The sequence below is a fragment of the Balaenoptera borealis genome, assembly GCF_965194805.1.
Source record: "Balaenoptera borealis genome assembly, chromosome: 1".
Taxonomy (NCBI): Eukaryota; Metazoa; Chordata; class Mammalia; order Artiodactyla; family Balaenopteridae; genus Balaenoptera; species Balaenoptera borealis.
This window is the reverse complement of record NC_138860.1, coordinates 75,387,937-75,415,673: the sequence shown is the minus strand read 5'-3', so window position 1 is coordinate 75,415,673 and position 27,737 is coordinate 75,387,937. Positions and strand designations below refer to the sequence as shown.

At 38.5% G+C, this 27,737-nt stretch overlaps 1 protein-coding gene across 4 annotated transcripts in view; it reads left to right on the top strand.

The window, feature by feature from the left end:
• The window catches only part of HSD17B7 (hydroxysteroid 17-beta dehydrogenase 7), a 38,244-nt gene extending 12,803 nt beyond the window's left edge, over nt 1-25,441 (top strand). For 2 of the 4 annotated variants that reach the window (XM_082341943.1, XM_082341945.1), the window contains exons 6-9: nt 2,368-2,472; nt 3,397-3,453; nt 7,273-7,371; nt 10,397-25,441. In XM_082341943.1, the coding sequence (XP_082198069.1) occupies nt 2,368-2,472; nt 3,397-3,453; nt 7,273-7,371; nt 10,397-10,498 (363 nt within the window). In that variant the 3' untranslated portion in view covers nt 10,499-25,441. Of the gene's footprint in view, nt 1-2,367; nt 2,473-3,396; nt 3,454-7,272; nt 7,372-10,396 lie in introns of those variants that run through there. The other 2 variants (XM_082341944.1, XR_014231526.1) reach the window with 2 other exon arrangements.
• The last annotated feature ends 2,296 nt before the right edge of the window (nt 25,442-27,737 follow it).

Here is a 27,737-nt window from a genome sequence, read left to right as displayed (position 1 = left end):
GATAATGCAGAAACTATCTGCCCGTGTTCTTTGATCACGCTTTAGGTACAGCAATCTAAGCCTTACGGTAATGGTCTAGACCTGGTTGATTCTGCAACGGAGACCTTCATCAGGTGGAATTCTCACTTCTGAGAACTGGCTCTTAGAATCAAGCCTCTTAGTGAAGAGGGTGGTATAAAAGTAGAAGCTATGAGCATATTCTCTAGAAATGCATTTGAATCCTTGCTTTGTCACCAGCTTTGTAAACTTGGACAAATTATTTAATCTCCTTGTACTTCAGTTTCCTTATCTGAGAAACAGGGATAATAATAGTGCCTGCCTCATAGATTTGTTGGGAGGCTTGAATGATGGGATTGGTATGAAGCAGTCGCAGCCATGCCTTGTGCTCAGAATGTGTGTGTGTATGTGTGTGTGTGTGCGTGTGTGCATGTGTGCATGTGTCTGCACACATGTGGGTGTGAATGGGTGGGAGGGTGTGTACTTACGTGCATGCATACATGTGTGAGTGTGCCTATCCACATGCACATGTCTGGGTTTTTTGGGTGTGTGCATATGTATATGAATGTGATTGTATATGTGGTACGTGTGCTTGGGTATGGGTGTCTGTGGTCATGTGGTCTGCACCTGTGTGTGCATGTGCTTATGTGTGTTTGTGTGTTGACTGTTCTTCTTCTTCTTCTTATTCTTTGAGCTCAGTGTGTTGGTCCAGTTTTGAGCCTCCTCCTGAGATTTCTTGAGATGTTTAAAACTTGTCACAACTGCTTGTCCTCTGGAAACTCCCTTTTAGGGGTCAGGTCAGAGTGGATTAGCTTCTCTTTTCATAATAAGCTCTGGGATTTTGCTTGTCTCAATTGTCAAATAAGTTTTGGGATTTCATCTTTTACAGAAAAGGGAGATTTAGCTAATGCTGCTGCCTCCTAAAATCTGTGTGATTGTTTTGCAGCCTGTGATTTTTCTCCATGGCTTTTATGAATAGAGAAGTAGCTAATAAAGAACTACCTCCCTTTGAAGCCTTGTATGACTGGAAATGTTGTTAGGTGTGTACAAGCTACCTGAAAGACTGACCATCCATGAATGACCCCTCACACAGGCCTTGTGGAAGTACCCAGGGTCGTCCCACTCATTCCCTAGGATTAAACATGTGGGGTGACTGTAGTCTTGGATAAGACGGCCTCCTTGCTTGTTTCTTTTGTTGCTTAATGTCAGAAAGTTGTATGTGTTGGAAGCCCTGGATTTTAGTTCACAGATGTCTTCATTTAGGGCTGAAAAGGCCCTAACTGTTCCTGGCTAGTTCCCAGAATAAGAAATTTTCCTTAGCTATCTTTGGGGCAAAATATTCTTGGGGAGAATTTTTGGTCTCTAAGACTCCTGACTTTTTTCAGGGGACTGTTGGTAAATCAGGGGGACTCTCGGGGGCTGGATTATCCGTGTCAGGCGCCTCCAGGCCCTTGCAGCACTGAATAAAGGAAGAAGACCTTCCAGCTTTTGATGCTCAGGGTGCTTTCCGTCCCCTGAACTGACTGTGCTACACTGGCATTTTCTATTTTTGTTTAAAAGAAAAATAATAAGATTAAAAGTACTAAAAATAGGAATTAAAACGGTCAACATCAAAATAAGGTAAAATGCAGTGAAAATTAAACCAAATAAACTAGTAAAACAAATCCCAGTGCTCCAAGGATTACTAAAGACCACCCAGGGCCTCTTCTATTACTAATATGTGCCGTATGTTAACTGGGGCTCTCTTTATAGAACAGATCTTTCTAAAATGATGAGTCCTGGGCTAAGAACCTGATTTAGAGATCTTCAGTTGGAGGAGGTCTTTGTGGAACCACACACAGCCCTCATTCCTCTCAGATGCCAGGAGCTCCCAATTCAAGCTAGAGATATGGACCTTATATACCTGCGAGGAAACAGAGACACAGTTGAGGTTTAGTTGTCTGTATTTACTAGATCAGAAACTTCTTGCAGGCAAAGACTTTACTGTGTATGCCTTTTTTTATCTTAACTACTTATTTTGATTAGTCAACTGATCTTCAATTAAGCCAATAACGTGGAAAACTCAGGTAACCGGGTCCTACTTTTCTCGTCCAGCTTCAAGCTTGGTTATTCTTTGTTCTCTAAGTTTCTTGAGAGTAGAGACTTTATCTTACTACTTTTTGCATCCTGAGTGCCTCTCATAGTGAGTTCTCAGTACGTGATTCTTAAACTGAAATGGTCTACCCAGCTTCAAGGACAACTTAGAGCATAAATCCTTGATGCCCTGGCTTGCTGGCTCATTTGTGTATCTCCTTTTTTAACTAACTAGCACATAAGTGACTCAAAGTATATTGAATTAAAATTAATTGCTACCCCTCTCTGTGTTCCCAGGGTCTGTATTCCAGTGTGGCATGCCCAGGTACGGTGCTGACCAATTTGACATATGGAATTATGCCTCCCTTTGTGTGGACGTTGATCATGCCAATCATATGGCTGGTAAGTGATGAATCCTTCTTGTCTTAGTTTACTTAAGCTGTTCGAGTTGGAACCAAAAAGTTGTGTTTAAGGGTTGGGAAATAAGAAATTGAATCTGAAGGTGGCAGAATTCCATTTCACTCAAGGGTTTTGACGTTACTTAGTATGTAATCTCTGCTTCATACTACCTGATATTCTGACTGTACCACCATCTGAGTGTCCACTTTTCTTTAAGGGAATGTTTCTTTGATCATGCACCATAGATCCCAAGAGTTCTATGATTATATAATTTTGGGAAACCTGTGTTCACATATTATTGAGACATATATTACGTCTCAATAATATGTTATATACGTCTCAGAGACATATTAATACGTCTTTTGTTACCCGAACGTTATTGACTGGAGACGTTTCAATATTCATTTACATAACAAATCACCGGCAACAGGCATTAGTTTCTGCAAAAATCCCCTGGTCAATAATGAGTTAAACGATATCAAACTGGATTTCTCTGAGCTTTTAATGTAGCCAGATGCATTAAAAGTTCCCCAAAAGTGTATGATTGTGCATTGTATGATCATAGAATCATGTTTTTGCTTGTTTGTTTTGTATTTTGAGCATCTTGCAGGACCAGTGTCCTCCAGCACACATTAGAAAATGTTGCTTTTAGGAAATGTCCCTCCCTTGTAGAGCTCGGGAAAAAATATCCCTCCATTATAGCAGGCAGAGAAAAAAGATGAGAAGGAAATATGGCTTCATGTTAAAAGTGGTTGATTGGAGTAATGGAGATTAAGTGATACTTCTTATTTAGATTTCTTTATTTTTTGAAACTTAAAAAAGTGCTCTATAATAAGAAATGCAGGTTGTCTTTTTTTAATATTTAAATGAATAATGCTTTTGTGACTCTAAACCACCACGCAATGACTCTGGTTTTCTTTTTCTTAGTTACGCTTTTTTGCAAATGCTTTCACGTTGACACCATACAATGGAACAGAAGTACTGGTATGTTACTAGAGTTTTAATAGATTGTATTCACTTCGCAGATGTAGACTGTAAGTTCACTGGCTTAGAAACAATCTTAACAGAAAAGGTAAGAGAACAAGCTCTGAACAATCAAGGTCCTGTTTAGGACTAAGTTCTGAGCATTAGGAGTGAACTTTGAAAGTTTAGTATGTTTCATGGCACTGGGTACCGTGGTTGTGGGGGCAGCACTTCTGTAGAAGCAAACTACATGAGCAGCCGGAGGAGAGCACGGCGTGGAATACTGCAGCGGCAGGCAAAGCGAGGCGGTGGCTGGGCAGTCAGTGTGAGATTTCCTGTGGAGAAGGTGTGTTCCATGGGTCAAGAGTAGAGGCAACGAAGTCCAGCTCCATTTCCTTATGGGAAGATTCTCTTTTCTCTGTTAATATTCGAGAATCGAGTTGTTACTTTATTAGAAAACAAGTTCGTTTCCTTAAATCACACATGGGTGGATTGCATGTGTTTCCTCATCAATGGCAGACATGACTAACGGATCATAATACTCTGTTCTGTTTACGTAAATGATGTCTCTGAGTGTTTTTCAACTCAAGGCCCAAAGACATCCACTACTAATGGATCAGAATCATCATACAAGATGACATTTATTTGTCCTCTGTGTTTTACACCATCTGGTTGAAATTCTGTTGTATTAAAGTCAGTTCTGTGTGTGTGTGTGTGTGTGTCTCCCTCTCTCCACTTAGCTCCCTCAGGATTTTTGCTAGGCATCTTGAAAACCTGAGAGCCTAGCACTGTAGCACTCATACTTAAGATTCTTAAATCGTAGCTGAATTGAAATTAAGGCAAACGTTATGGGAATTGACTTGGCACTCTTCTTTTGGTAAACATTGCAGAAACAAATGCATTTTTTTTTTATTTTTATTTTTTTTAATTTTAATTAATTAATTTATTTTTGGCTGCGTTGGGTCTCCGTTGCTGCGCACGGGCTCTCTCCAGCTGCGGTGAGCAGGGGCTACCCTTCACTGCGGTGCACCGGCTTCTCAGTGGGATGGCTTCTCTCGTTGCAGAGCACGGGCTCCAGATGCGCGGGCTTCAGTAGTCGTGGCTCATGGGCTCAGCAGTTGTGGCTCATAGGCTCTAGAGTGCAGGCTCAGTAGTTGTGGTGCACGGGCCCAGCCGCTCCGCGGCATGTGGGATCCTCCCGGACCAGTGCTCGAACCCACGTCCCCCACACCGGCAGGCAGATTCTCAACCTCTGCACCACCAGGGAAGGCCCAAATGCATTTATTGTAGAGACACAAACACAGTAGAAGCAAGTACTTTTAAACTAATTTTAATTATTTCTTAATGTATATGTCAAACTATTTAAGATAATGAATAGTCCTTTAGGGTACTCATTCCACACATTTATGTCCCTGAAAATCAAGTCTAGAGGTCAAGTATATATTGAGTGTCGGCGGTGTGGAAATAGAAGTCAAAATCTAGTTAGAAGTCAAAATAGTTAGAAGTTACTAAGGAGCTTAGAGTCATGTTTAGAAAAAAAGAATGAATAGAGAAAACAGACAAGGAAGTAAGACATTCTGTCATCTGGTGGCAAGTACTGTAGGAATAATCAGAAAGGAGGGTCACAGTGGGGCTGGACTAGCTGGAGGAGGCTTTGCTTGCTGAGTCGGGCTTAATCCGGGCTCTGAAGGATAGGTTGGATTTGGATGAGATGAGCAGCATGACCCCAGTGTCACAGTTTAAAAAGTTTGTTGTGACCCTGCTGTAATTTCCTTCAGTGTGGATGGGTAGGATGTAATTACCACTTAGTGATGGTTAGATATGCTGGTGGATACAGATGAGGGTTTGAGCACACCACGTGTGTAGCAAGAAGCTCTTCAATCTTTGGATAAGTTTTATCTCCTTAAATCGTTTGAACCTGAGTGGCCTAAAGCACAGTAGTTAAGAATGTGCTATATATAATTCTATTACTATAGAATTATAGTAATTCTGTTCAAATTCCATTTCTCCAGTTTCTGGCTGTGAACCCTTGGGCACATTTTTTTCACTCATCTAAGCCTTTTTACTATTAACTATAAAATAGGAATTATAGGAGTAAATGAGAGAAGGCTTACTGTAAAGGATTCTGTGTACTCCAGCATTTAAGATTTTAAAGAAGACCATCTTAAAGAAAAAAGTATAGTTCTGGCATGTGAACTGACAGATCAATGGAACAGAATAGAAAGTTGAGAATAGGCCCATAGCATACAGGGATTTGGTATATGATAATGATGGCCTTCCAAAACAATGGGGAAAAGATGGTTTATTCAGAAAATAATAGAATAGGATCTTTTCTTCATACCTTACAGTCAAATAAAATTCTAGGTAAGTTAAAAGATTTATCCATAAAAATTAAAATATATAGTTACTAGAAGAAAATACGGGGGGGGCACTCAGATCCTACAAGCTGCTTGGTGCTGCCAAAAAAAAACCAAAAACGGGGAAGTTATAAAATAATTTAAGAGTGTGGAGGCTTAGCTACTCCCAGTAACCATAAAAGAAAAGACTGAAAATTTTGATTAAATAAAAGTAAAAAAATTTTACATGACTAAAATTCTCACTACACATATACTTGAAAGAGTAACCACAAAATGGAAGAAAAACACCTGCTACTCATACCATAGATAAAGGGTTACATTTTCTTAATATTTAAGGAGCTTCAACAAATCAAGAAAAACAACCTATTGGAACAATAGACAAAGGACATGAACAGAGAGTTTTGAAACTGTTTTAATCATATGAAAAGATGCCTAATCTTACTCCTACTAAGAGAAATGTGAAGTAAAACTATAATGAAAAACTGTTTTTCAACTCTGATCAGCAAAGATTAGAACGTTTGATAATGTACTATATTGGCAGGGGTCTAGGGAAATAAGCACTCTTCTACATTGCTGGGGGGAGAGCAGACTGATATAGCCTCTATCAAGGACTCTTTGACAAGATCATTCAAAATAATAAACACACATACCCTTAACCCAGCAATTCCACCTTTGATATTTATCTTATAGATGTACTCAAACTTATATGGAATGATGTATTCATCATTCATCACAGTGAGGTTTGTAATAGCAAAAACTGGAAAGAACCTCTAGGTCTATCAGTTGAAAACTGATTACATGAGGTATGGCACATCCATGAAATGGAATACTGCGCTACTTTAAAAGAGAATAAAATTTTCATATACTGATTTGAAAGTATCTCCAAGGCCTGTTCAAGTGAAAAATGCAAAGTGTGGAGTAGTGTGTATATCTTGCTTCCATTTGCATAAGAGAAATGGATAAATATGTTTTTAAGCAAATAGATTTTCTTAGAAGAATATACAAAACGCTAGCATGAGTGTTTGCTTCCAGAGAGGAGAACTGGGTGGCTAGAAAACTGGGGAGGAAGACTTTTTACCATGTACATCTTTTGAAAGTTGTACGTGTGTGTGCTTATCTATTCATAAAGTATCACATCAGTGACCCATACTTTACTGTGGCGTGCGCTGAGTATCCACTCTGAATAAGCTCAAGTTCACATGCCATGAACTTTAATTTGGGGATTAAGAGAAGAGACAGCTAAAATATGGTTTCTTGCTTTAAATAAAATTTTCAAAGTATGCTATTAAGCAGGCTGCCCTGCTGTCTTCCTTCGAATCATAGTAGTGGTTCATGAAGGCATCACAATTAGCTGCTGCTGTTCAGGGGGACTTTGAGAATTTGTTTGGGGCTCTGTAAAGTGCTGATTGTGATTGTACATCCCCTCCAGCCTCACTCACCTTGGGCAGAAGAGAAGAATCATTGACACCCTCTTCTTTTCCAGGTCTGGCTTTTCCACCAAAAGCCCGAGTCTCTCAATCCCCTGGTGAAATATCTGAGTGCCACCACTGGCTTTGGAAGCAATTACGTAACGTCCAAAAAGGTAAATGTTTCCTTTGTTTCACTGAAGAGGTTGCTGCTGGGCTCCTGACCAGCCCTACCAGCTGCCCAGCTTCTCTCTCCTGGGGCTCCCGTCTCCGCTCGCTGGCATCACATGGGCCTGTTTTCATTTCTTTCTGTTCTCTCCTGCCTCTCAGCCATGGCACACCTTCTCTCCACCTAAACTGCTCTTCCCCTTCTTCTTTCTACTGATTCATTTCTACTGTTTATCCTTAAGATCACAGCTTTCATGTGACCTTTTACATCAGGTCAGGTGCTTTCATGCTAGGCTTTTTTGACCTCTTATGCCAGTTCTGTGTAGTATTCATTCAGTAGCGGGCTCCCTTGTCCAAGGATAAGCTCCATGAGGAGGTGGGGATTGCACCCCTTTTCCTAGCATGTTCCCTTGCACATGGCAGGTGCTCAAGAAATGTGTCACAAGTTGGATGAAATATAAAGCATCTTTCTGAGTGAAGTTAGCTTCCCTTTGAGTGTTCAATTCCACTTATGTCAACTATTAGCTTTAATAGACTGGTGTTTTGAAGAGGTACGGGATGGAGTTTGGGAAAAAAAAATGAATGCTGTGTTTTGTAGACTCTGTGTAACCTAAAATGAAATTAAACATAGTTACAGGGGACTTCCCTGGTGGCCCAGTGGTTAAGACTCAGCACTCCCAATGCAGGGGGGCCCGGGTTCGATCCCTGGTCAGGGAACTAGATCTCACATGCCACAACTAAGAATGATCCCGCATGCTGCACCTAAAGATCCCACACGCGGCAACGAAGATCCTGTCTGCTGCAACCAAGACCCGGCACAGCCAGATAAATAAATGATAAAAATAAACATAGTTACATATTAGAAAAATGAAAAAGATTTTATTTTGACCCTGTAAGGATTAATTTTATTGGTTTTTTTTTTTTTTTTTGGCTGCATTGGGTCTTCATTGCTGTGCGCGGGCTTTTTCTAGTTGCGGCACTTGGGCTTTCTCTAGTTGCGGCGAGCAGGGTCTACTCTTCGCTGCAGTGCACGGGCTTCTTATTGCGGTGACTTCTCTTGTTGCGGAGCACGGGCTCCAGGTGCGCGGGCCTCAGTAGCTGTGGCTCACGGGCTCTAGAGCACAAGCTCAGTAGTTGTGGCGCACGGGCTTAGTTGCTTTGAGGCATGTGGGATCTTCCCGGACCAGGGCTCGAACCCGTGTCCCTCGCATTGGTAGGTGGATTGGTAGGCGGATTCTTAACCAGTGCGCCACCAGGGAAGTCCTAATTTTGTTGTATTTTTGTCATGAGTAAGGTTTACTTTAGCCTCCCATTTTTCACTGCCTAGCTTATTGTGAGGAAGAATCGGCATAAAATAAAATTAGATTGAAGCAAATAAGTTAGCTGAGTCAGAGTCAAAATTGTCAGTGATCTTGTCTATGTCAGTAGCTTGAGGTCCAAGGGGAACCAGGCTCTCTGCTTCCCGTGGTATATGTTTACTGAAAATGAACCTATGAACCTCCAGTGTTTTCCAAAATACCTTTTGTGGGATAGTTCCTTGAGAAGATTTGCAGAAAGCAGTTTGTCAGCCAAGTAAGTTTGAAAAATGCTTCATATTATATTTCCCTCTTTCAGAGACATGCACAATGCACATTAGCCCAGTAAAGGCTTTGAGAAGTTGATACAGTTAAGAAATAAGCGTGACATGTTTCATCCTGCTGTTTGCAAGCTGTTCTTGACTGTACGACTTTTTCTTTTCTCTTTAAATTTTACATAATGCTTAACAACATCCCAAAGAACACACTTTGGGAACTCTATTGTAAACTAATGAGCTTACTTTTAGGCCCTCAGAATTTGTTTGAACTTACTATCTACTGATCTCAAAGGAATGATTGGTTTACCAAGGGGAGAAAACGTTTAATTCTATAAACCAAAGTATTTTATTAGCATTTCATGGAAATGCATTGCAGAATATGTTTTAACCTTTGATTAATTTTGGGAAGTCAGCTCTCTGCTCTGTTTAAAGGTTGGGTTGAACTAAAGAGAGCTATAATGTCTCTTCCGGTTACAACATGAAAAAACACTAATATGATTGAATGAATATAAATATTTTTTCCAAAATGTTATAAAGTTTTCTTTCATTTTTTAGCCTTTTAGCTTTATGAAGAAAGAACCTTTTTTTTTTTTTTTAAGTTTAGGCTCTGTGTTGACTTGGAAAGAGATAACACTTTATAGGGACTGAAAGTTTGCTTTTACATACAGTGTGTAAGTTAAAATTAGATTTTCTACATAAAACAGAAGAATGTAAAATAATAGTGGATTAAACAAGATAAAAGCTTAGGTTTCTCGCGTGTAAAGCAGTTTGGAGAGGCAACCTTAGGCTGGCCTGGCAGCTCTGCAAATTGTCAGGTACCCAGGTTCCTTCTGTCATCCCTGAGGTGTGGCCCTCATCCTTATAGCTCTGGGGAGCAGCATGGAAGAAGGGAGAAAGAAAGGGGTGCCCCATTCCTTCTAAAGAGAGTCCTGGGTAGGTACCACACAACACTTCCACTTAATCTCATTGGCCAGAACATAGTCACCTGGTACCACTAACTTCAGTGAAGGCTGGAAATGTAGTCTTTCATCTGCAGGGCAGTGAGCTCAGCTAAGATCAGGGCGCTTTTACTAAAGAAGGTGGATATTAGGAAGTAAGTAGCAGTTGGAATTTTTTTAAAAATTTCTTGATTTTTCTCTTTTGGCCTTTTTTATAACACAGATGTTTGGTGTCTTCTGTTACTAGGTACACAGCAGTTAGGGGAGACAGCAAAGCTCAGATCTTTCAGTCTTGCTATTTAAGGGAAGCATCAGTAGGCTTGGTGAGTGATGGAGTTTGGATGGAGAGTTATTGTGTCCTCAGGATTCCTAACATTCCCCACATGGCTGCCACTGCAGCCCATTCCAACTGGCCCTATTTTGGATTCGCTTACCTGTGTTATTTAAACGGCTCCCTTTTATTCAAATACTATTCATTTCATTTTTCCTTTGTAGTCATCCCTATCTTTGTTTCTTTTCCAGATAGACCTAGATGAAGACACTGCTGAAAAATTTTACCAAAACTTACTGGAACTGGAAAAGGATATTAGGGTCACCATTCAAAAAACCAAAAACCAGAGCTGAAAATGGTGCTCTCTGAGCACCATTTTCATGCCTTCTGTGGATTCTGGAGCACGTGGGTTTCTGCTGAGTTGGATGATGTGCATTTGTGGTAAACTGTGAGCTCTGATTGTCTCTTTGTTTCAGAATTACCTCTATGACTGTGCATGTGTTTGTGCACGTGAGAAAAAGATGGATAAAATATCATATATTCTTAAGAATGGTGTTATATCAGAATTGTGCTAGTCACAATTTGTTTATTCTGCGAACTGGAGCCCCAGCTACACTTCATGGGATGAGGTGTAGACTTGAATAATCATGACACAGACACACACTGGTTCTCCTTTTCACCTGCCCCAGCAGGAGGAAATACTGCCCATTCTCTGAGTGACCATCTTAGCCTTGTTCCTTTCAAGTAGTTTTCCTGGGTCTTGTACCTTATTTCTTCTTCCACATGCTGCTTTTACCAATCCTAATACAGATGCCCATGTAATTAATCATAGTAACAAAAGTATATGTATTTGGGCCACTTGAATTATTTTTTTCTTATTTTAAAAACGTCTTTTATTGAGATTGATTTAGTCCATGTTAATAGTGGGCCTGACCTTTAACACAATTTGCAAATTTATTACTGACCCACTCGTTTTCATGACGTTTTACTGGATGTAATCTTGCAGCAAAAATGATTTATTCAGATTGTTTCAATGAAATTTTCCAATTGAATAATTACTGGTGGAATGTCTCCTGGTATCAGTAGTGGTCGAAAGTGGTTAGGACTTAGTTTGCATGATATGAAGACAAAATGCTAAGATGCCTAGATGTTTCAACCAACACCTGTAATAGAGTTACAGTTTGAATGAGTTAATGTGAAAAATTATATGTAAATATAATTTCTTTACATTTTAAAGTATGGATTTTTGGTTATACTTTAAGTTTGTTGCTAAAGATATTTTTAATAACAATAAACATGTGAAAATGAGGGCTGAACACTCCACTGTCTTCAAGAAAGAAGGGTAAAGTTGGAGAGCTGAAAGCAGAGCTGGTTTTTGATCTTCTGTTCATTCGCAGTTAATTGAGAAGAAGGACTTTATTATGGATCTCAAACTCTTCATCTGTGAAGGAATTATCTTTCTGCTTCCTCTGTTCATGGGTATGAAGTGAGCATTAAATGCAATGATATATGTGAATGACTAAAGAGCATCTTTTGAGAATGATGACTACAAAGTTTTTATTAGAGATTAATAAGCCAGAGTGTCATAGTTGAAATATTACTGTGTAAGGCACTGAGTGACCACGTCTCATCTGACTGAGAGTTGGTTCTGTTTCCTGAATGTTTTGTTTTAAATTGAAGTACAGTTGACTTAGTGTTTCAGATGTACAGCAAAGTGATTCAGTTATTTATATATACGTATATTTCAGATTCTATTTCATTATAGGTATTATAAGATATTGAATATAGTTCCCTGTGCCATACAGTAGTTCCTTGTTGTTTGTTTTACACATAGTAGCATGTATCTGTTAATCCCAAACTCCTAATTTATCTCCCCCAGCCCTGCTATCCCCTTTGGCAACCATAATCATGTTTTCTTTGTCTGTAGAGTCTATTTGTTTCATAAATAAGTTCATTTGTATCATATTTTTAGAATCCATGTATAAGTGATATTGTGTGATATTTGTCTTTCTGTCTGACTTACTTCACTTAGTATAATAATCCCTGGGTCCATCCACGTTGGTGCAAATGGCATTATTTCATTCTTTTTTATGGCTGAGTAGTATTCCATTGTATATTGTATGTGTGTGTGTGTGTCTGTGTATCACATATTCTTTATCCATTCATCTGTCTGTGGACATTTAGGTGGTTTCCATGTCTTGGCTATTGTGAATAGTGCTGCTATGAGCATAGGGGTGCTTGTATCTTTTCCAGTTGGAGTTTTCATCTTTTCCAGATATATACCCAGGAGTGGGATTGCTGGACATATGGTAACTGTTTTTACATTTTTAAGGAACCTCCAGACTGTTCTCCATAGTGGCTCTACCAGTTTACATTCCAACCTACAGCATAAGAGGGTTCCCTTTTCTCCACACCCTCTCTAGCATTTACTATTTGTAGACATTTTTTTTTAGTATGTTTTGGCTCTGTTGGGCCTTCATTGCTGCGCACGCAGGCTTTCTCTAGTTGCGGCGAGCGGGAGCTACTCTTTGTTGTGGTGCGTGGGCTTCTCACTGTGGTGGCTTCTCTTGTTGCGGAGCACGGGCTCTAGGCACCCAGGCTTCAGTAGTTGTGGCACGCAGGCTCAGTAGTTGTGGCGCATGGGCTTAGTTTCTCCATGGCATGTGGGATCTTCCTGGACTAGGGGTTGAACCCATGTCCCCTGCATTAGCAGGTGGAGTCTTAACCACTGTGCCACCAGGGAAGTCCCTATTTGCAGACTTTTTGATGACGACCATTCTGACCGGTGTGAGGTGATACCTATTGTAGTTTTGATGTGCATTTCTCTAATTAGCAATGTTGAGCATCTTTTCATGTGCTTTTTGGCCATTTGTATGTCTTCTGTGGAGAAATGTCTATTTAGGTCTTCTGTTCATTTTTTTTGATTGGGGTATTTGGTTTTGTTTCAACATTGAGTGGTATAAGCTATTTGTATATTTTAGAAATTAACCCCTTGTCAATCACATCGTTTGTAAATATTTTCTCCCATTCTGTAGGTTGTCTTTTCATTTTATTGATGGTTCCCTTTGCTTTTAAACTTCTAAGTTTAATTAGGTCCTGTTTATTTTTGCTTTTATTTATTTCTTTTACTTTAGGAGATGGATACAAAAAAGTATTGCTGCAATTTATGTGTTCTGCCTATATTTTCCTCTAGGAGTTTTATAGTATCCACTCTTACACTTAGGCATTTAATCCATTTTGAGTTGTTTTTTTTTTTTTGTATAGAGTATTAGAGAATGTTATAATTTCATTATTTTACATGTAGCTGTCCAGTTTTCCCAGCACCACTTATTGAAGAGACTGTCTTTTCTCCATTGTATATTCTTGCCTCCTTTGTCGTAGATTAATTGACCATAGCTGCGTGGGTTTATTTCTGGGCTTTCTATCCTGTTCCTTGATCTATGTGTCTGTTTTTGTGTCAGTACCATACTGTTTTGATGACTATAGCTTTGTAGTATAGTCTTTAGTCAGTGAGCCTGATTCCTCCGGCTCCGTTTTTCTTTCTCAAGATTCCTTTGGCATTTCAGGGTTTTATGTTTCCACACAAATTTAAAAATTTTTTGTTTTAGTTCTGTGAAAAATACCATTAGTAATTTGATAGGGATTGCATTGAATCTGTAGACTGCCTTGGGAAGTATGGTCATTTTTACAATATTGATTCTTCCAATCCAAGAACACATCTTTCCGTTTGTGTCATTCTCAATTTCTTTCATCAGCATCTTATAGTTTTTGGAGTACAGGACTTTTGCCTCCTTAGGTAGGTTTATTCCTAGATATTTTATTCTTTTTCATGCAATAGTAAATGGGATTGTTTCCTTAATTACTCTTTCTGATATTTCATTGTTAGTGTATAGAAATGCAACAGATTTCTGTGTATTAATTCTGTATCCTGTAATTTTACTGAATTCATTGATGAACTCTAGTAGTTTTCTGGTAGCATCTTTAGGATTTTCTATATATAATATCATGTCATCTGCAGAGACAATTTTACTTCTTCCTTTCCAATTTGGATTCCTTTTATTCCGTTTTCTTCTCTGATTGATGTGGCTAGGACTTCCAAAACTATTTTGAATAAAAGTGACAAGAGTGGGCATCGTTGTCTTATTCCTGATCTTAGAGGGAATGCGTTCAGCTTTTCACAGTTGAGTATGATGTTAGCTGTGGGTTTGTCATATATGTCCTTTATTATGTTAAGGTATATTCCCTCTATGCTCACTTCCTGGAGAGTTTTTATCATAAAAGGATGGTGAATTTTATCAAAAACTTTTTCTGCATCTATTGAGATTAACAAATTGAAGGATAAAACCATATGATAATGTGTTGTATCAGGTTGATTGACTTGCAGATACTGAAAAATCCTTGCATCCTGGGGATAAATCCCATTTGATCATGGTGTATGATCCTTTTAATGTATTGTTGGATTCAGTTTGCTTATATTTTGTTGAGGATTTTTGCATCTATATTCATCAGTGATATTGGCCTGTAATTTTCTTTGTGGCATCTTTGTCTGGTTTTGGTATCAGGGTGATGGTGGCCTCATAGAATGAGTTTGAAAGTGTTTCTTCCTCTGCAGTTTTTTTTAGAATAGTTTCAGAAGGACAGGTGGTACTTCTTCTCTAAATGATTGGTAGAATTCATCTATGAAGGTATCTGGTCCTGGACTTTTGTTAGGAGTTTAATTACTGATGCAATTTCATTACTGGTAATTGGTCTGTTCATATTTTCTATTTCTTCCTAGTTCAGTCTTGGGAGATTGTACATTTATAAGAATTTTTCCATTTCTTCTAGGTTATCCATTTATTGGAATATAATTGCTTGAAGGAGTCCCTTATGGCCATTTGTAACTTCTTTTTCATTTCTGATTTTGTTGATTTTGGCCCTCTTTTTTTTTCTTGTTGAGTCTGGATAAAGGTTTATCAATTTTGTTTCTTTTCGAAGAAACAGCTTTTAATGCCACTGATCTTTACTATTGTTTTTCAGTCTCTATTTTATTTATTTCTGCTCTGATCTTTATGATTTCTTTCCTTGTACTAACTTTGGGTTTTGATTGTTTTTCTTAAGTTGCTTTTTGTGTAAGATTACATTATTTGAGATTTTTCTTGTTTCCTGAGGTAAGCTCATATCGCTATAAACTTCCCTCTTAGAACTGCTTTTGCTGCATCCCATAGGTTTTGGACTGTAGTATTTTCATTTATCTCTAAGTATTTTTTGATTTCCTCTTTGATTTTTTAAGTGATCTATTGGTTGTTTAGTAGCATATTGTTTAGCCTCCATGTGTTCTTAGGATTTTTTTTGCAGTTTTATTCTTGTAGTTGATTTCTAGTATCATAGTGTTTTGGTCAGAAAAGTTGCTTGATATGATTTCAATTTTCTTAAATTCACTGAGGCTTGCTTTATGTCCTAGCTTGTGATCTATCCTGGAGAATGTTCCATGTGCATTTGAAAAGAATGTGTATTCTGCTGCTTTCTGGTGGAATGCTCTGTAAATATCAATTAACTTCTTTGGCCTAATGTGTCATTTAAGGCCTGCATTTCCTTATTGATTTTCTGGCTGGATGGTCTGTCCATTGATATAAGTGGGTTTTAAAGGCCCCTATTAGTGTCTTACTGTCAATTTCTCCTTTTATATCTGTTAATATTTGCCTTGTATATTAAGGTGCACTGCCACTGAACAGAAAAAAAGAATGAAAAGAAATGAGGACAGTTTAAGAGACTTCTGGGACAACATCAAGTGTACTAATATTCACATTAGAGAATCCCAGAAGAACTTATATGTAAATATATATGTTGGGTCCATATATATTTATAATTGTTATGTCTTCTTCTTGGATTGATCCTTTGATCATTATGTACTGTTCTTCCATGTCTCTTGTAACAGTTTTCATGTTAAAGTCTATTTGGTCTGATATAAGTATTGCTATTCCAGCTTTCTTTTCATTTCCATTTGTGTGGAATACCTTTTTCCATCCCCTCACTTTCCATCTGTATGTGTCTCTAGATCTGAAGTGAGTCTCTTGTAGGTAGCATATTTACAGGTATTGTTTTTGTATCCATTCGGCCAGTCTGTGTCTTTTGGTTGGAACATTTAGTCCATTTTTATTTAAGGTAATTATCGATATGTATGTTCTTATTGCCATTTTGTTAATTGTTTTGGATTTGTTTTGGTAGATCTTTATTCCCTTGTGTTCTCTTTTGTGATTTGTTGACTAACTTTAGTGTTATGTGTAGATTCCTTTTTCTTTGTTTTCTATATATCATGTTTTTGGTTTGTAGTTACGATGAGGTTTTTATATAGCAGTCTCTATATATGTGATTATTTTTAAGTTGCTGGTCTGTTCATTTCAAAGATGTTTTAAATACCCTACATTTGTATTCTCCTGCCCTCACAGTTACTGTTTTTGATATCATATTTTACATCTAATTGTTTCACGTATCCCATAACTGCTTGTTGACAGATGATTTTACTACTTTTGTCTTTGAACCTCACTACTAGTTTTGTGTGTGGATGATTTCATACCTTGACTGTATGTTTGACTTTACTGGTGAGCTTTTTCCGTCTTTAATTTTCTTGTTTCTAGCTGTGATGTTGTCTTTTCCACCTAGAGAAGTTCCTTTAGCATTTTTTGTAAAGTGGTTTTGTGGTACTGAATTCTTCTAGCTTTTGCTTGCCTATAAACTTTTTGATTTCTGCATCAAATCTGAATGAGAGCCTTGCTGGGTAAGTATTCTTGATTGTAGGTTTTTCCCTTTCATCACCTTAAGTATATCATGCCACTCCCTTCAGGCCTGTAGATTTTGTGCTGGCCTTATGGAGTTGCCTTGTAATTTGTTGTTCTCCCTTTTGGCTTTTAGTATTCTCTCTTTATCTTTAATCTTTGTTATTTTGATTACAATGTGTCTTTGTGTGTTCCTCTATGGGACTCTGCACTTCTGGGCCTGGGTGACTGTTTCCTTTCCCAGGATAGGGAGGTGTTCAGCTGTTATGTCTTCAAATATTTTCTTGGGCCCTTTCTCTCTCTTTTCTCCTTCTGGGACTCTCTAATGTAAATATTAGTGTACTTGATGTTGTCCTAGAGGTCTCTTAAACTGTCCTCATTTCTTTTCATTTTTTTTCTTTTCAGTGACAGTGATTTCCACTTCTCTGTCTTCCAGGTCACGTATTCTTTCTTCTGAATCATTTAGTCTACTATTGATTCCTTCTAGTTTATTTTTCATTTGTTATTGTGTTCTTCATCTCTGGTTGTTCTTTATATTTTCTAACTCTTCGTTTAAAACTTCTAACTGCTTGCTCCGTGCATCTGTTCTCCTCCCAAGTTCTTTGATCATCTTTATGATCATTACGCTGAACTCTTTCTCAGGTAGATTGCCCATAGTTCTTCTGGAGTTCTATCATCTTCATTCCTTCCTCATTTTGTCTAAGTTGCTGTTTGTATTTTTATGTATGTGGTAAGTTAGTTATGTTTCTCAACCTTGGAGATGTGGTCTTCTGTCGGAGGCGTTCTGTGAGTCCCAGCAGTGCACTCCCCTCTTGTCACCCAAGCTATATGCTCTGGGGGTTCCCCCTAAGAGGTCTGCATGGGTCCTTCTGTTGTGGTGGCTGACTTTGTGGGCAGTCTGATAGGCTTGGTTGGCCCCTAGTCTTGTTGGTTGCCAGGACCTGCCTTGTGCAGATGCTGCTGGCTGCTGTTTAGTGGGGCCTGGTCATGGTGTGACTGGCTGTGGAATCTTAGGGGGCCATGGAGCTAGTGCTGGCTCACTGGTGGGCGAGGCAGGGTCCCGAAGACTCTGGTGCTGTTACCAATCCACTGGCAGGTGAAGCCAGATCCTGGGGTTAGTGCCAGACCACTAGCAGGCAGAGTTGGTTTCTGGAGTCTGGCTGCAGGTCCCAGGGATCCCAGAGCTTTTTTCAGATTGTTGCAGGGAGAGGGTGTTTCTGATGCAGCAGGATGTCTGGAAGTTTGCTTTGGCCTGCTAGTGGACAGGTCCAGCTGGTCCCAGGGTAGGGTAGGACCTGTGTTGTGGTATCATAGTTTTGTTTCTGGTGTCTGCCCCCTGGTGGTTGAGGCTGGTCTAGAGGCTTGTGCAGGCCTCCTGGCAGGACAGGCCTGTACCTGTCCACTGGTGGGTAGAGCTGGGTCTAGGGGCATGTCCAGAGGTTGCTGTGGACTCTTTAGCCTTAACACACCCTGTCTGCTGATGGCTGGGGCTGGGACTGGGTCCCTGCCCAGTTAGTTGTTTTGCTCTGAGGCATCCCAGCACTGGAACCTATAGGCTTTTGGGTGTGGTCAGGTCTTGGCACTAATGATCCAAGATGTCAGCTGCCAGGAGTGTTAATGTGGCTGAATGTTCCTCAGTATGGCTGCCACCAGTGTCTGTGTCCCCAGGATGAGCCACAGCTGCCCCCCACCTCTCCAGGACTCTCCAAGACCAGCAGGCAGGTCTGACCCAGGCTCCTATCAAATTACTGCTTTTGCCCTGGGTCCCAGTGCATGCTGGATTTTGTGTGTGCCCTTTAAGAGTGAAGTATCTATTTCCCCCAGTCCTGTGGAGCTCCTGCAATTAAACTCTGCTGGCCTTCAAAGCCAAATGCTCTAGGGGCTCATCCTTCTGGTGCCAGAACCCTGGCCTGGGGAGCTTAATGTGGGGCTCAGAACTATTACTTCTGTGGGAGCACCTCTGCAATATAATTCTACAGTTTGTGAATCATCCACCCAGGCATTATGTGATTTGATTATATCGTGAGCTTGTGCTTCTTACCTGTCTCATTGTGGTTCCTTCTTTATGTCTTTAGTTATAGAATATCTTTTCTGGTAGGTGCCTGTCTTTTTCACTGATGGTTATTCTGCATATAGTTGTGATTTTGGTGTGCTCGTGAGAGGAAGTGAGCTCAGGGTCTTTCTATATTCTTCCATCATGGCCACTCTCCCCACTCTGTTTTCCGAATATTGAGTCATCACCTAGGAGCAGCATCAGGTCAAGTGTGAGCATGTGGGGGAAGAGTGTGGGCTCTGGGACTGGGCAGACATTGAATCAAATTTTAGCCATTAACTAGCATGAGTTTGGGCAAGTTGCTTCAATTTATACCTCAACTTAATTATTACAAAAAATACTGATGCTTACCTTGCAGAATTGTGATATTATAGCCTAATGTACTCACAGTTAATATAACATTATTTAATTCTGTCCCACATGAAGTACACAAAAGGAGATTTTAAACATGAACTAAATCCTGATTTCAAGTCATTTATGATGTGTCAGTAGGTTGGTGCTCTATATATTTTCTGAGTCATTTCATCCAATTTCCCTAAAATAGAGAACAAATCATAGCCCTTTAGACATTAACATATCTGATGTACTTATTACATTTTTAATCATAATGTTACTATACAGAAATAAAATATACAATTTCTAAACCAACAGAGGTATTAAAAAAATACCCAAGCCATCCAAAAAAATAAAATGGAAAGGAGAAGCAGATGATGATAGAAAAAAAGAGAAATAAAAATCCCCCAATTCGATTTTTAAAATATATTCAAATATTCTCAAAAATCTGAAAATAGAACTACCATATGACCCAGCATTTCTACTCCTGGGTAAATATCTAAAAAACCCAAAACACTAATTCAAAAAGATAGATACTATACCTCCAATGTTCATAGCAGCATTATTTACAATTGCCAAAATATTGCAGCAACCTAAGTGTCCATCAGCAGATGAATGGATAAGGAAGATGTGGCTATATATACAATGGAATACTACTCAGTTGTAAAAAAAGAATGAGATTTTGCCATTTGTAACAACATGGATGGACTTAGAGGGTATTATACTACATGAACTAAGTCATACAGAGAAAGACAAATACAATGATATCACTTATATGTGGAATCTAAAAAAAAATAAAGCAGCTAGTGATTATAACAAAACAGACTCACGGATATAGAGAACTGCTAGTTTTAGCAGTTACCAGTGAGGAGAAGGAAGGGGGAGGGTCAAGATAGAGGTAGAGGATTAAGAGATACAAACTACTATGTATAAAATAAGCTACAAGGATATACTGTACAACAGAGAATACAGCCAATATTTTATAATAACTATAAATGAAACATAACCTTTAAAAATTATGACTCACTACATTGTATACCAGAAACTTATATAATACTGTACAACAATAGCCTCAACTTTTTAAAAAAGCTACAAGAATGTAAAAAAATATACATATATATTCAAATAGGCCAAGATGAATATAAATGGAATAAACTAGTTAAAGGAACAATTACTAGAGTGGTTAATTTTTTTTTTTTAAACATGAGGATATGTAAAGGTTGAAAGTAAAAGGATGAGAAAATATACAGTTGGCAAATATTAATGAAAGTCAGTAGGCTTGTATAGCAATATTGATACCAGATAAAATGCAAAAGCATTTTGAAGGACTAAATGACAAGGAAAAAAACACCGTGAAGGTTATTATAGTTATAAATTCATATGTACCTTTGATGCTTAGAATATAAAAAGCAGTTTACAGAATTATAAGGGGGAAATTGACAATTTCACAATTTTAATAAATAGACATCACTTATTGTTTTATTAATCACACAAAAAATTGGTAAGCATATGGAACATAAGAACACAGTTAATGAGCTTGATCTGATGAATATGTATCCACAAGTCACCAGTTGGATAACCATATTATTTTCAAATTAACATGTAACAATTTATGAACTAATAGAATACTAGACTTCAAAGTAAGTCTCAACAAGTATTAAAGAATGTGTATTATTCAAACCATCTTCTCTGACCACAGATCATTTCCAAAAAGGTAACCAAAAGAAAAAAAATGATAATGAAACCTCCTGTTTTACCACTTTTTAATTCATGGGTCAAGGGAGGGTTAATATTGAAAATTAGAAAATATTAGCAACTAAACAACAATGAAAATTCTACATATTAATGCGTGAAACTCACATGAGAATGACTAAGAGAAATTTTTACGTGAATAGCTTAGAAAAAAGACTGAAAATTGACTTCATTCTACTCAAGTTAGAGAAAAGAACAAATTCAAAACAAGTAGAAGGAATGTAAAGATAAAAAGCAGAAGATAATGAATTAGAAAAGAGAACAACTAAATGAGAATTGATTCACTTGAAGAAAAATAGGCATACTTCTGGTGATATGGATATATGAAAAAAGAATAGGCACTAATAACAATTTAAGTCCAAAAGGGGAACATAACTACAGAAGTAGAGATTTTTAAAATGAGAGGAAACTATGAAAAACATACAATTGTTTGAAATATTTGGAAAATGTTTCCTAGAAAAAAATGTATTCTTCCAAAATGGACACAAGCAGAAATAGAAAACCTGAACAGACCTACAACCATTAAAGAAATACCATGCTTTAAGAATACACTCATTTTCTGTGTGGTTATAAAAGGGCAATACAAGAGATCCTTGTGATTATGGGCCTGTTCTGTATCTAGACTATTGTGGTGGGTACATAAGACCTATAAATATGATAAATTGTCTATAGAACAAAAAAACACATACATACACAGACAGGCTTATAAATGCAAAACAGGAAATCTGAAAAAGATTGTATCAATGTCAATATTATGGTTGATATTGAATTATAGTTTTGCAAGATGTTATCAGTGGGGGAAACTGGAAGAAGAGTGTCTGGGATCTCTACTGTTTCTTACTCCTTCCTACAACCTTACAATTATCTCAATAAAAATTTCAATTAAAGAATATACATCATCCCCAAATGTCAGATAGGATTATTGATTAGTTCCTCCAAACATCAAAAACAGATCATCTCAATCCTGCACAAACTATTCCAGACATTTGTAAAGGAGTACCTTTTTCCAAGGTCATTTTATGAAGCTTGCATAACTTTTATATCAAAACCAGACAAATATAATACTTTAAAAGAAATCTGTAGGCTAAATTCACTTAATACAAAGATCTCATAACTGAATATAGCAATATATTAACAAACACAACTAAACATGACCAAGTTGTATTTGTACTAAAAATGCAAGGATAGCTCAGCACCAGAAGAGCTAATAATATAATTTATTATGTTGAAAGAATAAGGAAGAAAAGTAATGTGATCCTTTTGGTATATGCAGACATACATTTAATAAGATTCTACACTCATGTATAATAAAATCATCTTAACAAATCAGTAATAGAAGGAAACTTCTGGAATTGAAATCAACATGGTAGAGTAGAAGGATGTGGAACTCGCCTCTTCCCACAAATACATGAAAAATACATCTACATATGGAACAATTCTCACAGAATACCTACTGAACACAGGCAAAAGACGTTAAAAATTTGAAAGGACAAGAAAGATCTCCACATAACCGGGTAGGATGAAAGAAGAAAAAAAAGAAAGCAGGATGGGAACTGCTCCCCTGTGAGGGAGCTGAGAAAGAGGAAAGTTTCCCAATCACTGAGAAGTCCCCTCACTGGCGGGGAGATCAACCAGGACAGAGGGAGAGCTTCAGAGGCTCAGCGGAGAGCACAACAACCAGTTTGCAGCAGGCAGAACGAGAGAGACCTGCACAGATGGTCTGTGCCACTCTCCTGTGCTCCCAACACCAGACGTGCGTCCACCTGGTAAGGGCAGGGGCTGGGTGCTGAAACTCGGGGTTTAGAGGACAGACCCAGGGAGAGGACTGGGGTTGGCTGCACGGAGACAGCCTGAAGGGGCTGGAGCATGGTATGGCTGCAACCAGGGGTGTACATGGAAGAAGCCAGGGCCTGCCACAGAAGTGAAGTGCCACTGTTAAGTGGCACGTGAAGGGAGGGGTGCAGCCCATGACAGCAGCCTCTTTGCACACCAGTCACCACCTTAGTGGGCTCTGGGAGTGTACATGCCAGCTGCCACCTCAGCGGGCTCCTGAAGCAGGTGCCAGCGGGTGGCCCACACAGAGAGGCTGGGCTGAAGTCATAGCTGAGTCCCAGGGGCCACACAATTTAGGAAGCAGAACTGAAATCTCTCCCACAGCTATGCAAGCCACCACTGGCTTTGTGAACTCGGTGCCTGCGGGGCATCAGAGCAGACAAAAGGTGCTCCTGTGGCTGAGATGGATTTGGCCTTAGCAGGTGTGGACATTGTGGGTGCGTGCACACGGGGGCTGGGCTGGGCCAGGGTCTGAGCTGCTTCCATAGCTCCCATAGTGGGTCCAGGTGCATGACGACTGCAGTCCAGGGACTTGACATCAGCGGATCTTCACTGGCGGCCTTTTGAAAACAATACCTGAGTGACACCAGGGCCAATTGTTGGCATTCCCACGGTTGAGGAGGGGTTGAGGGCAGTACCAAGAACAGTGTACTTTGTGACAGGTGGCACAGCAGAGTACACTCCCCAGTGGACAGCTCCAGTGGAGGACTACTCAGTGGTTTCTTTCCCAGTGGGAGCCCTCCAATCCCACTTACCTCACACTGCAGATCAGAAACATGGCTCAGAAATGAATCTGGGGGCTTCTATTCCAACTATTAGGGAGCAGACCCTACCTGAGACAGGGCTGTGACAACCACAGAGCAAAGAGGATGACCTGATCAACATCTAGTGTAGGCTGTGGTCACCACACCACCAGTCATACCCCCTATCAAGGGGATAAGGGCCATGACACACTGAGGAAAGAGGTGGCAGACAACCATACTAAAAACAGCCCTTGCACCAAAATATTAAACCAACAGAGGCTACACAGGGATGCTCCCACATATAAATAGCCCTCTAAGACCACAGTAGATAACCATTTCTCCTAAAATCACAGAGTAAGAGAAATAAGTAAAATGAAGAAGTAGAGGAACCACTCTGAGTTAAAAGGTCAAGAGAACTCCCTTGAAAAAAACAATGAAACAGACTTCTTTAGTCTGGTAGACACCAAGTTTGAAAAGGAGATAATGAAAATACTGAAGGAATTAAGAAAGACTATCAATAGAAATGAAGGTTATTATAAAAAGGAACTAGAAACTATAAAGAGGAGCAAAGAAGAATTAGAAAACTCTTTTGCTGAGATGAAATGAAAGCTGAGCTAAAGGCAATGAATAGCAGAATGAATAATGCAGAAGAATGAATAAGTGATATGGAATATAGAATAATGGAAATCACCCAATCACAGCAGACAGAAAGCCAAAAAAAAAAAAAAAAAAAAAGCAACATAGGAGACCATGGGATAATATAAAGTGGGTCAATCTGTGTGTAATAGGAATTCCAGAAGGAGAAGAGAAAAGGGGATTGAAAATGTATTTGAAGAAATTATGGCTGAAAACCCCCAAACCTAAAGAAGGAAACAGATATCCAGGGACAGGAAGCACAGAGGGTCCCAAACAAGATGAACCCAAACAGACCTACACCAAGACATGCTATAATTAAAATGGCAAAAGTTATAAAGAGAGGATTCTAAAGTCAGCAAGAGATAAAAGAAGAGTTAATTACAAGGGACTCCCGCCCCCAATAAGGTTATCAGCTGATTCCTCTACAGAAATGTTGCAGGCCAGAAGGGAGTGGCAAGATATATTCAAAGGCCTGAAAGGAAAAAAAATCTGCAACTTAGGATACTCTACCCAGTAAGATTATCATTTAGAATAGAAGGAGAGATAAAGAATTTCTCACACAAGCAAAAACGAAAAGAATACAGCAATATTAAACCTATCCTAAAAGAAATATTGAAAGGTCTTCTCTAAACAGAAAAGAAGCAAGAAGCTATAGGAAAGAGAAAATCACAATTGGAAAGTAAACCACTTAAATAAGCCAGTATACATATTTTTCTTCAATAAAAATTTTTTTGAAAGCAATGATGATCACAATGAACAGCAAAAGGATAAACATGAAAATGTAAAACAAGACATAAAAATAATATAATCTGGAGGAAGATAGTAAGAAAATGTAGATTTTTTCTTCTTTTTTTAAGAATGTGTTTGAGCCTAAATGACTATAATTTAAAGCAAGTAGAAATAGGAAGTGGTTAGCATACTTGAAAAATAGCATAACCACAAATCAAAATCATATAACGGATTCACAAAATCTAAAAAGAAGAACACACAAGCATAATACGAAAGGAAGTCATTAAAACACAAATGGAAAAACAAAAGGGATAAAAGTAGAAATACAGAATCAACTGGAAAACAAGGTATAAAATGGCAACAAATACATATCTATTGATAATTACCTCAAATGTCAATGGACTAAATGCTTCAATCAAAAGACAAAGAGTGGCAGACTGGATTAAAAAAAAAAAAAAGAGCCTACAATATGCTGCCTAAAAGATACTCACTTTAGGACAAAGGACACACATAGATTGAAGATTAAGGGTTGGAAAAAGATATTTCGTAAAAAGGAAATGACAAGAAAGTGGGGGTTGCAATACTCAGACAAAGTAGACTTTAAAAGAAAGGCCATAAAGAAAGAAAAAGAAGGACACTGTATAATGATAAAAGGATCAATACAAAAAGAGAATATTACAGTTGTCAACATATATGCACCCAATATAGGAGCACCAAAATAAGTAAAGCAAATACTAACAGACATAAAGGGAAAAATTATGGGAATACAATGATAGTAGGAGACTTTAACACCCTGCTCACATCAACGGAGAGATCTTCTGGACAGAAAATCGATAAGGCAACAGAGATCCTAAATGACACAATAGAAGTTAGACTTAATTTATATTTTCAGGACATTACATCCACACCCCCACACCCCCACAGAAAAAAATCCAGCATACACTTTCTTTTCAAGTGAACATGGAATATTTTTTAGGATTGACAACAAACTAGGACATAAAATATGCCTCAACAAATTTAAGACTATAGAAATTATTTCAATCATCTTTTCTGACCAGAATTGCATGAAACTAGAAATCAACCACAGAAAAAGAGATGAGAAAAAACAATTACATGGAGACTAAACAACATGCTACTAAAAAACCAATGGGCAAACAATGAAATCAAAGAGGAAATTAAAAAATACCTTGAGACAGGGCTTCCCTGGTGGCGCAGTGGTTGAGAATCTGCCTGCCAATGCAGGGGACACGGGTTCGAGCCCTGGTCTGGGAAGATCCCACATGCCGCGGAGCAACTGGGCCCGTGAGCCACAACTACTGAGCCTGCACGTCTGGAGCCCATGCTCCGCAACAAGAGAGGCCGCGATAGTGAGAGGCCCGTGCACCGCGATGAAGAGTGGCCCCCGCTTGCCGCAACTAGAGAAAGCCCTCGCACAGAAACGAAGACCCAACACAGCTATAAATAAATAAATAAACAAACAAATAAATAAATAAATAAATAATTTAAAAAAAATACCTGGAGACAAATGACAATGAAAGCAGAACCATACAGACTCTACGTATGGGTTTCAGCAGAGGCAGTTCTTAGAGAGAAGTTCATAGCGACACAGGCCAAATAAACAACCACCTAAAAGAATTGGAAAAAGAAGAATAAACAAAACCTGAAGTCAGCAGAAGGAAGGAAATAAAAATCAGAGAGGAAATAAATAAAATAGAGTTTTAAAAAACAATAGAAAAAAAATCAATAAAACCAAGAGCTCACTCTTTGAAAGGGTAAACAAAATTGACAAAACTCTGTCCAGGCTCAACAAGAAGAAAAAAGAGAGAGGACCCAAATAAACAAAAGAAATGAAAAAGGAGAAATAACAACCAATATCACAAAAATACAAAAAACCATAAGAGAATATTATGAACAATTAATGCCAACAAATTTGACAACCTAGAATGGACAAGTTTCTAGAAACATAAGAGCCCACCAAAATTGAATCAAGAAGAAATAGATAATATGAACAGACCAATCACTAGAAGTGAAATAGGATCTGTAATAAAAATAAATAAATAAAGTCCCTACAAACAAAAGTACAGGACCAGATATCTTCAAAGGCGAATTCTACCAAAGAGATAAAAAAGAACTTATATCGATCTTTCTCAAATTTTTTCCAAAAGGTTAAAGTGGAGGGAACACTCCCAAAAACATTCTGTGAAGCCACCTTCACCCTGATACCAAAACCAGACAAAGACACTATCAAAAAAGAAAATTACAGGCCAATATCTTAGATGAATATAGATGCAAAAATCCTCAAAATATTAGCAAACTGAATCCAACAACATATAAAAAAGATCATACACCACAACCAAGTTGGATTCATCCCAGTGTCACAAGGATGGTTCAACATATGCAAATCAATCAATGTGACGAACCACATCAAGACAAGACAAAAACCACACAATCATCTCAGTAGAGGCAGAAAAAGCATTTGATAAAATTCAACATCCATTCATGATAAAAAAAAAAAAAAACTCTTACCAAAGTAGGTATAGAGAGAACATATCTCAACATAATAAAAGCTATTTATGACAAACCCACAGCCAACATAATACTCAATGGTGAAAAACTGAAAGCCTTCCTGCTAAAATCTGGAACAAGACAAGGATACCCACTCTCACCACTTCTATTCAACATAGTATTGGAAGTCCTAGACACAGCAATCAGACAAGAAAAAGAAATAAAATGTATCCAAATAGGAAGGGAAGAGGTA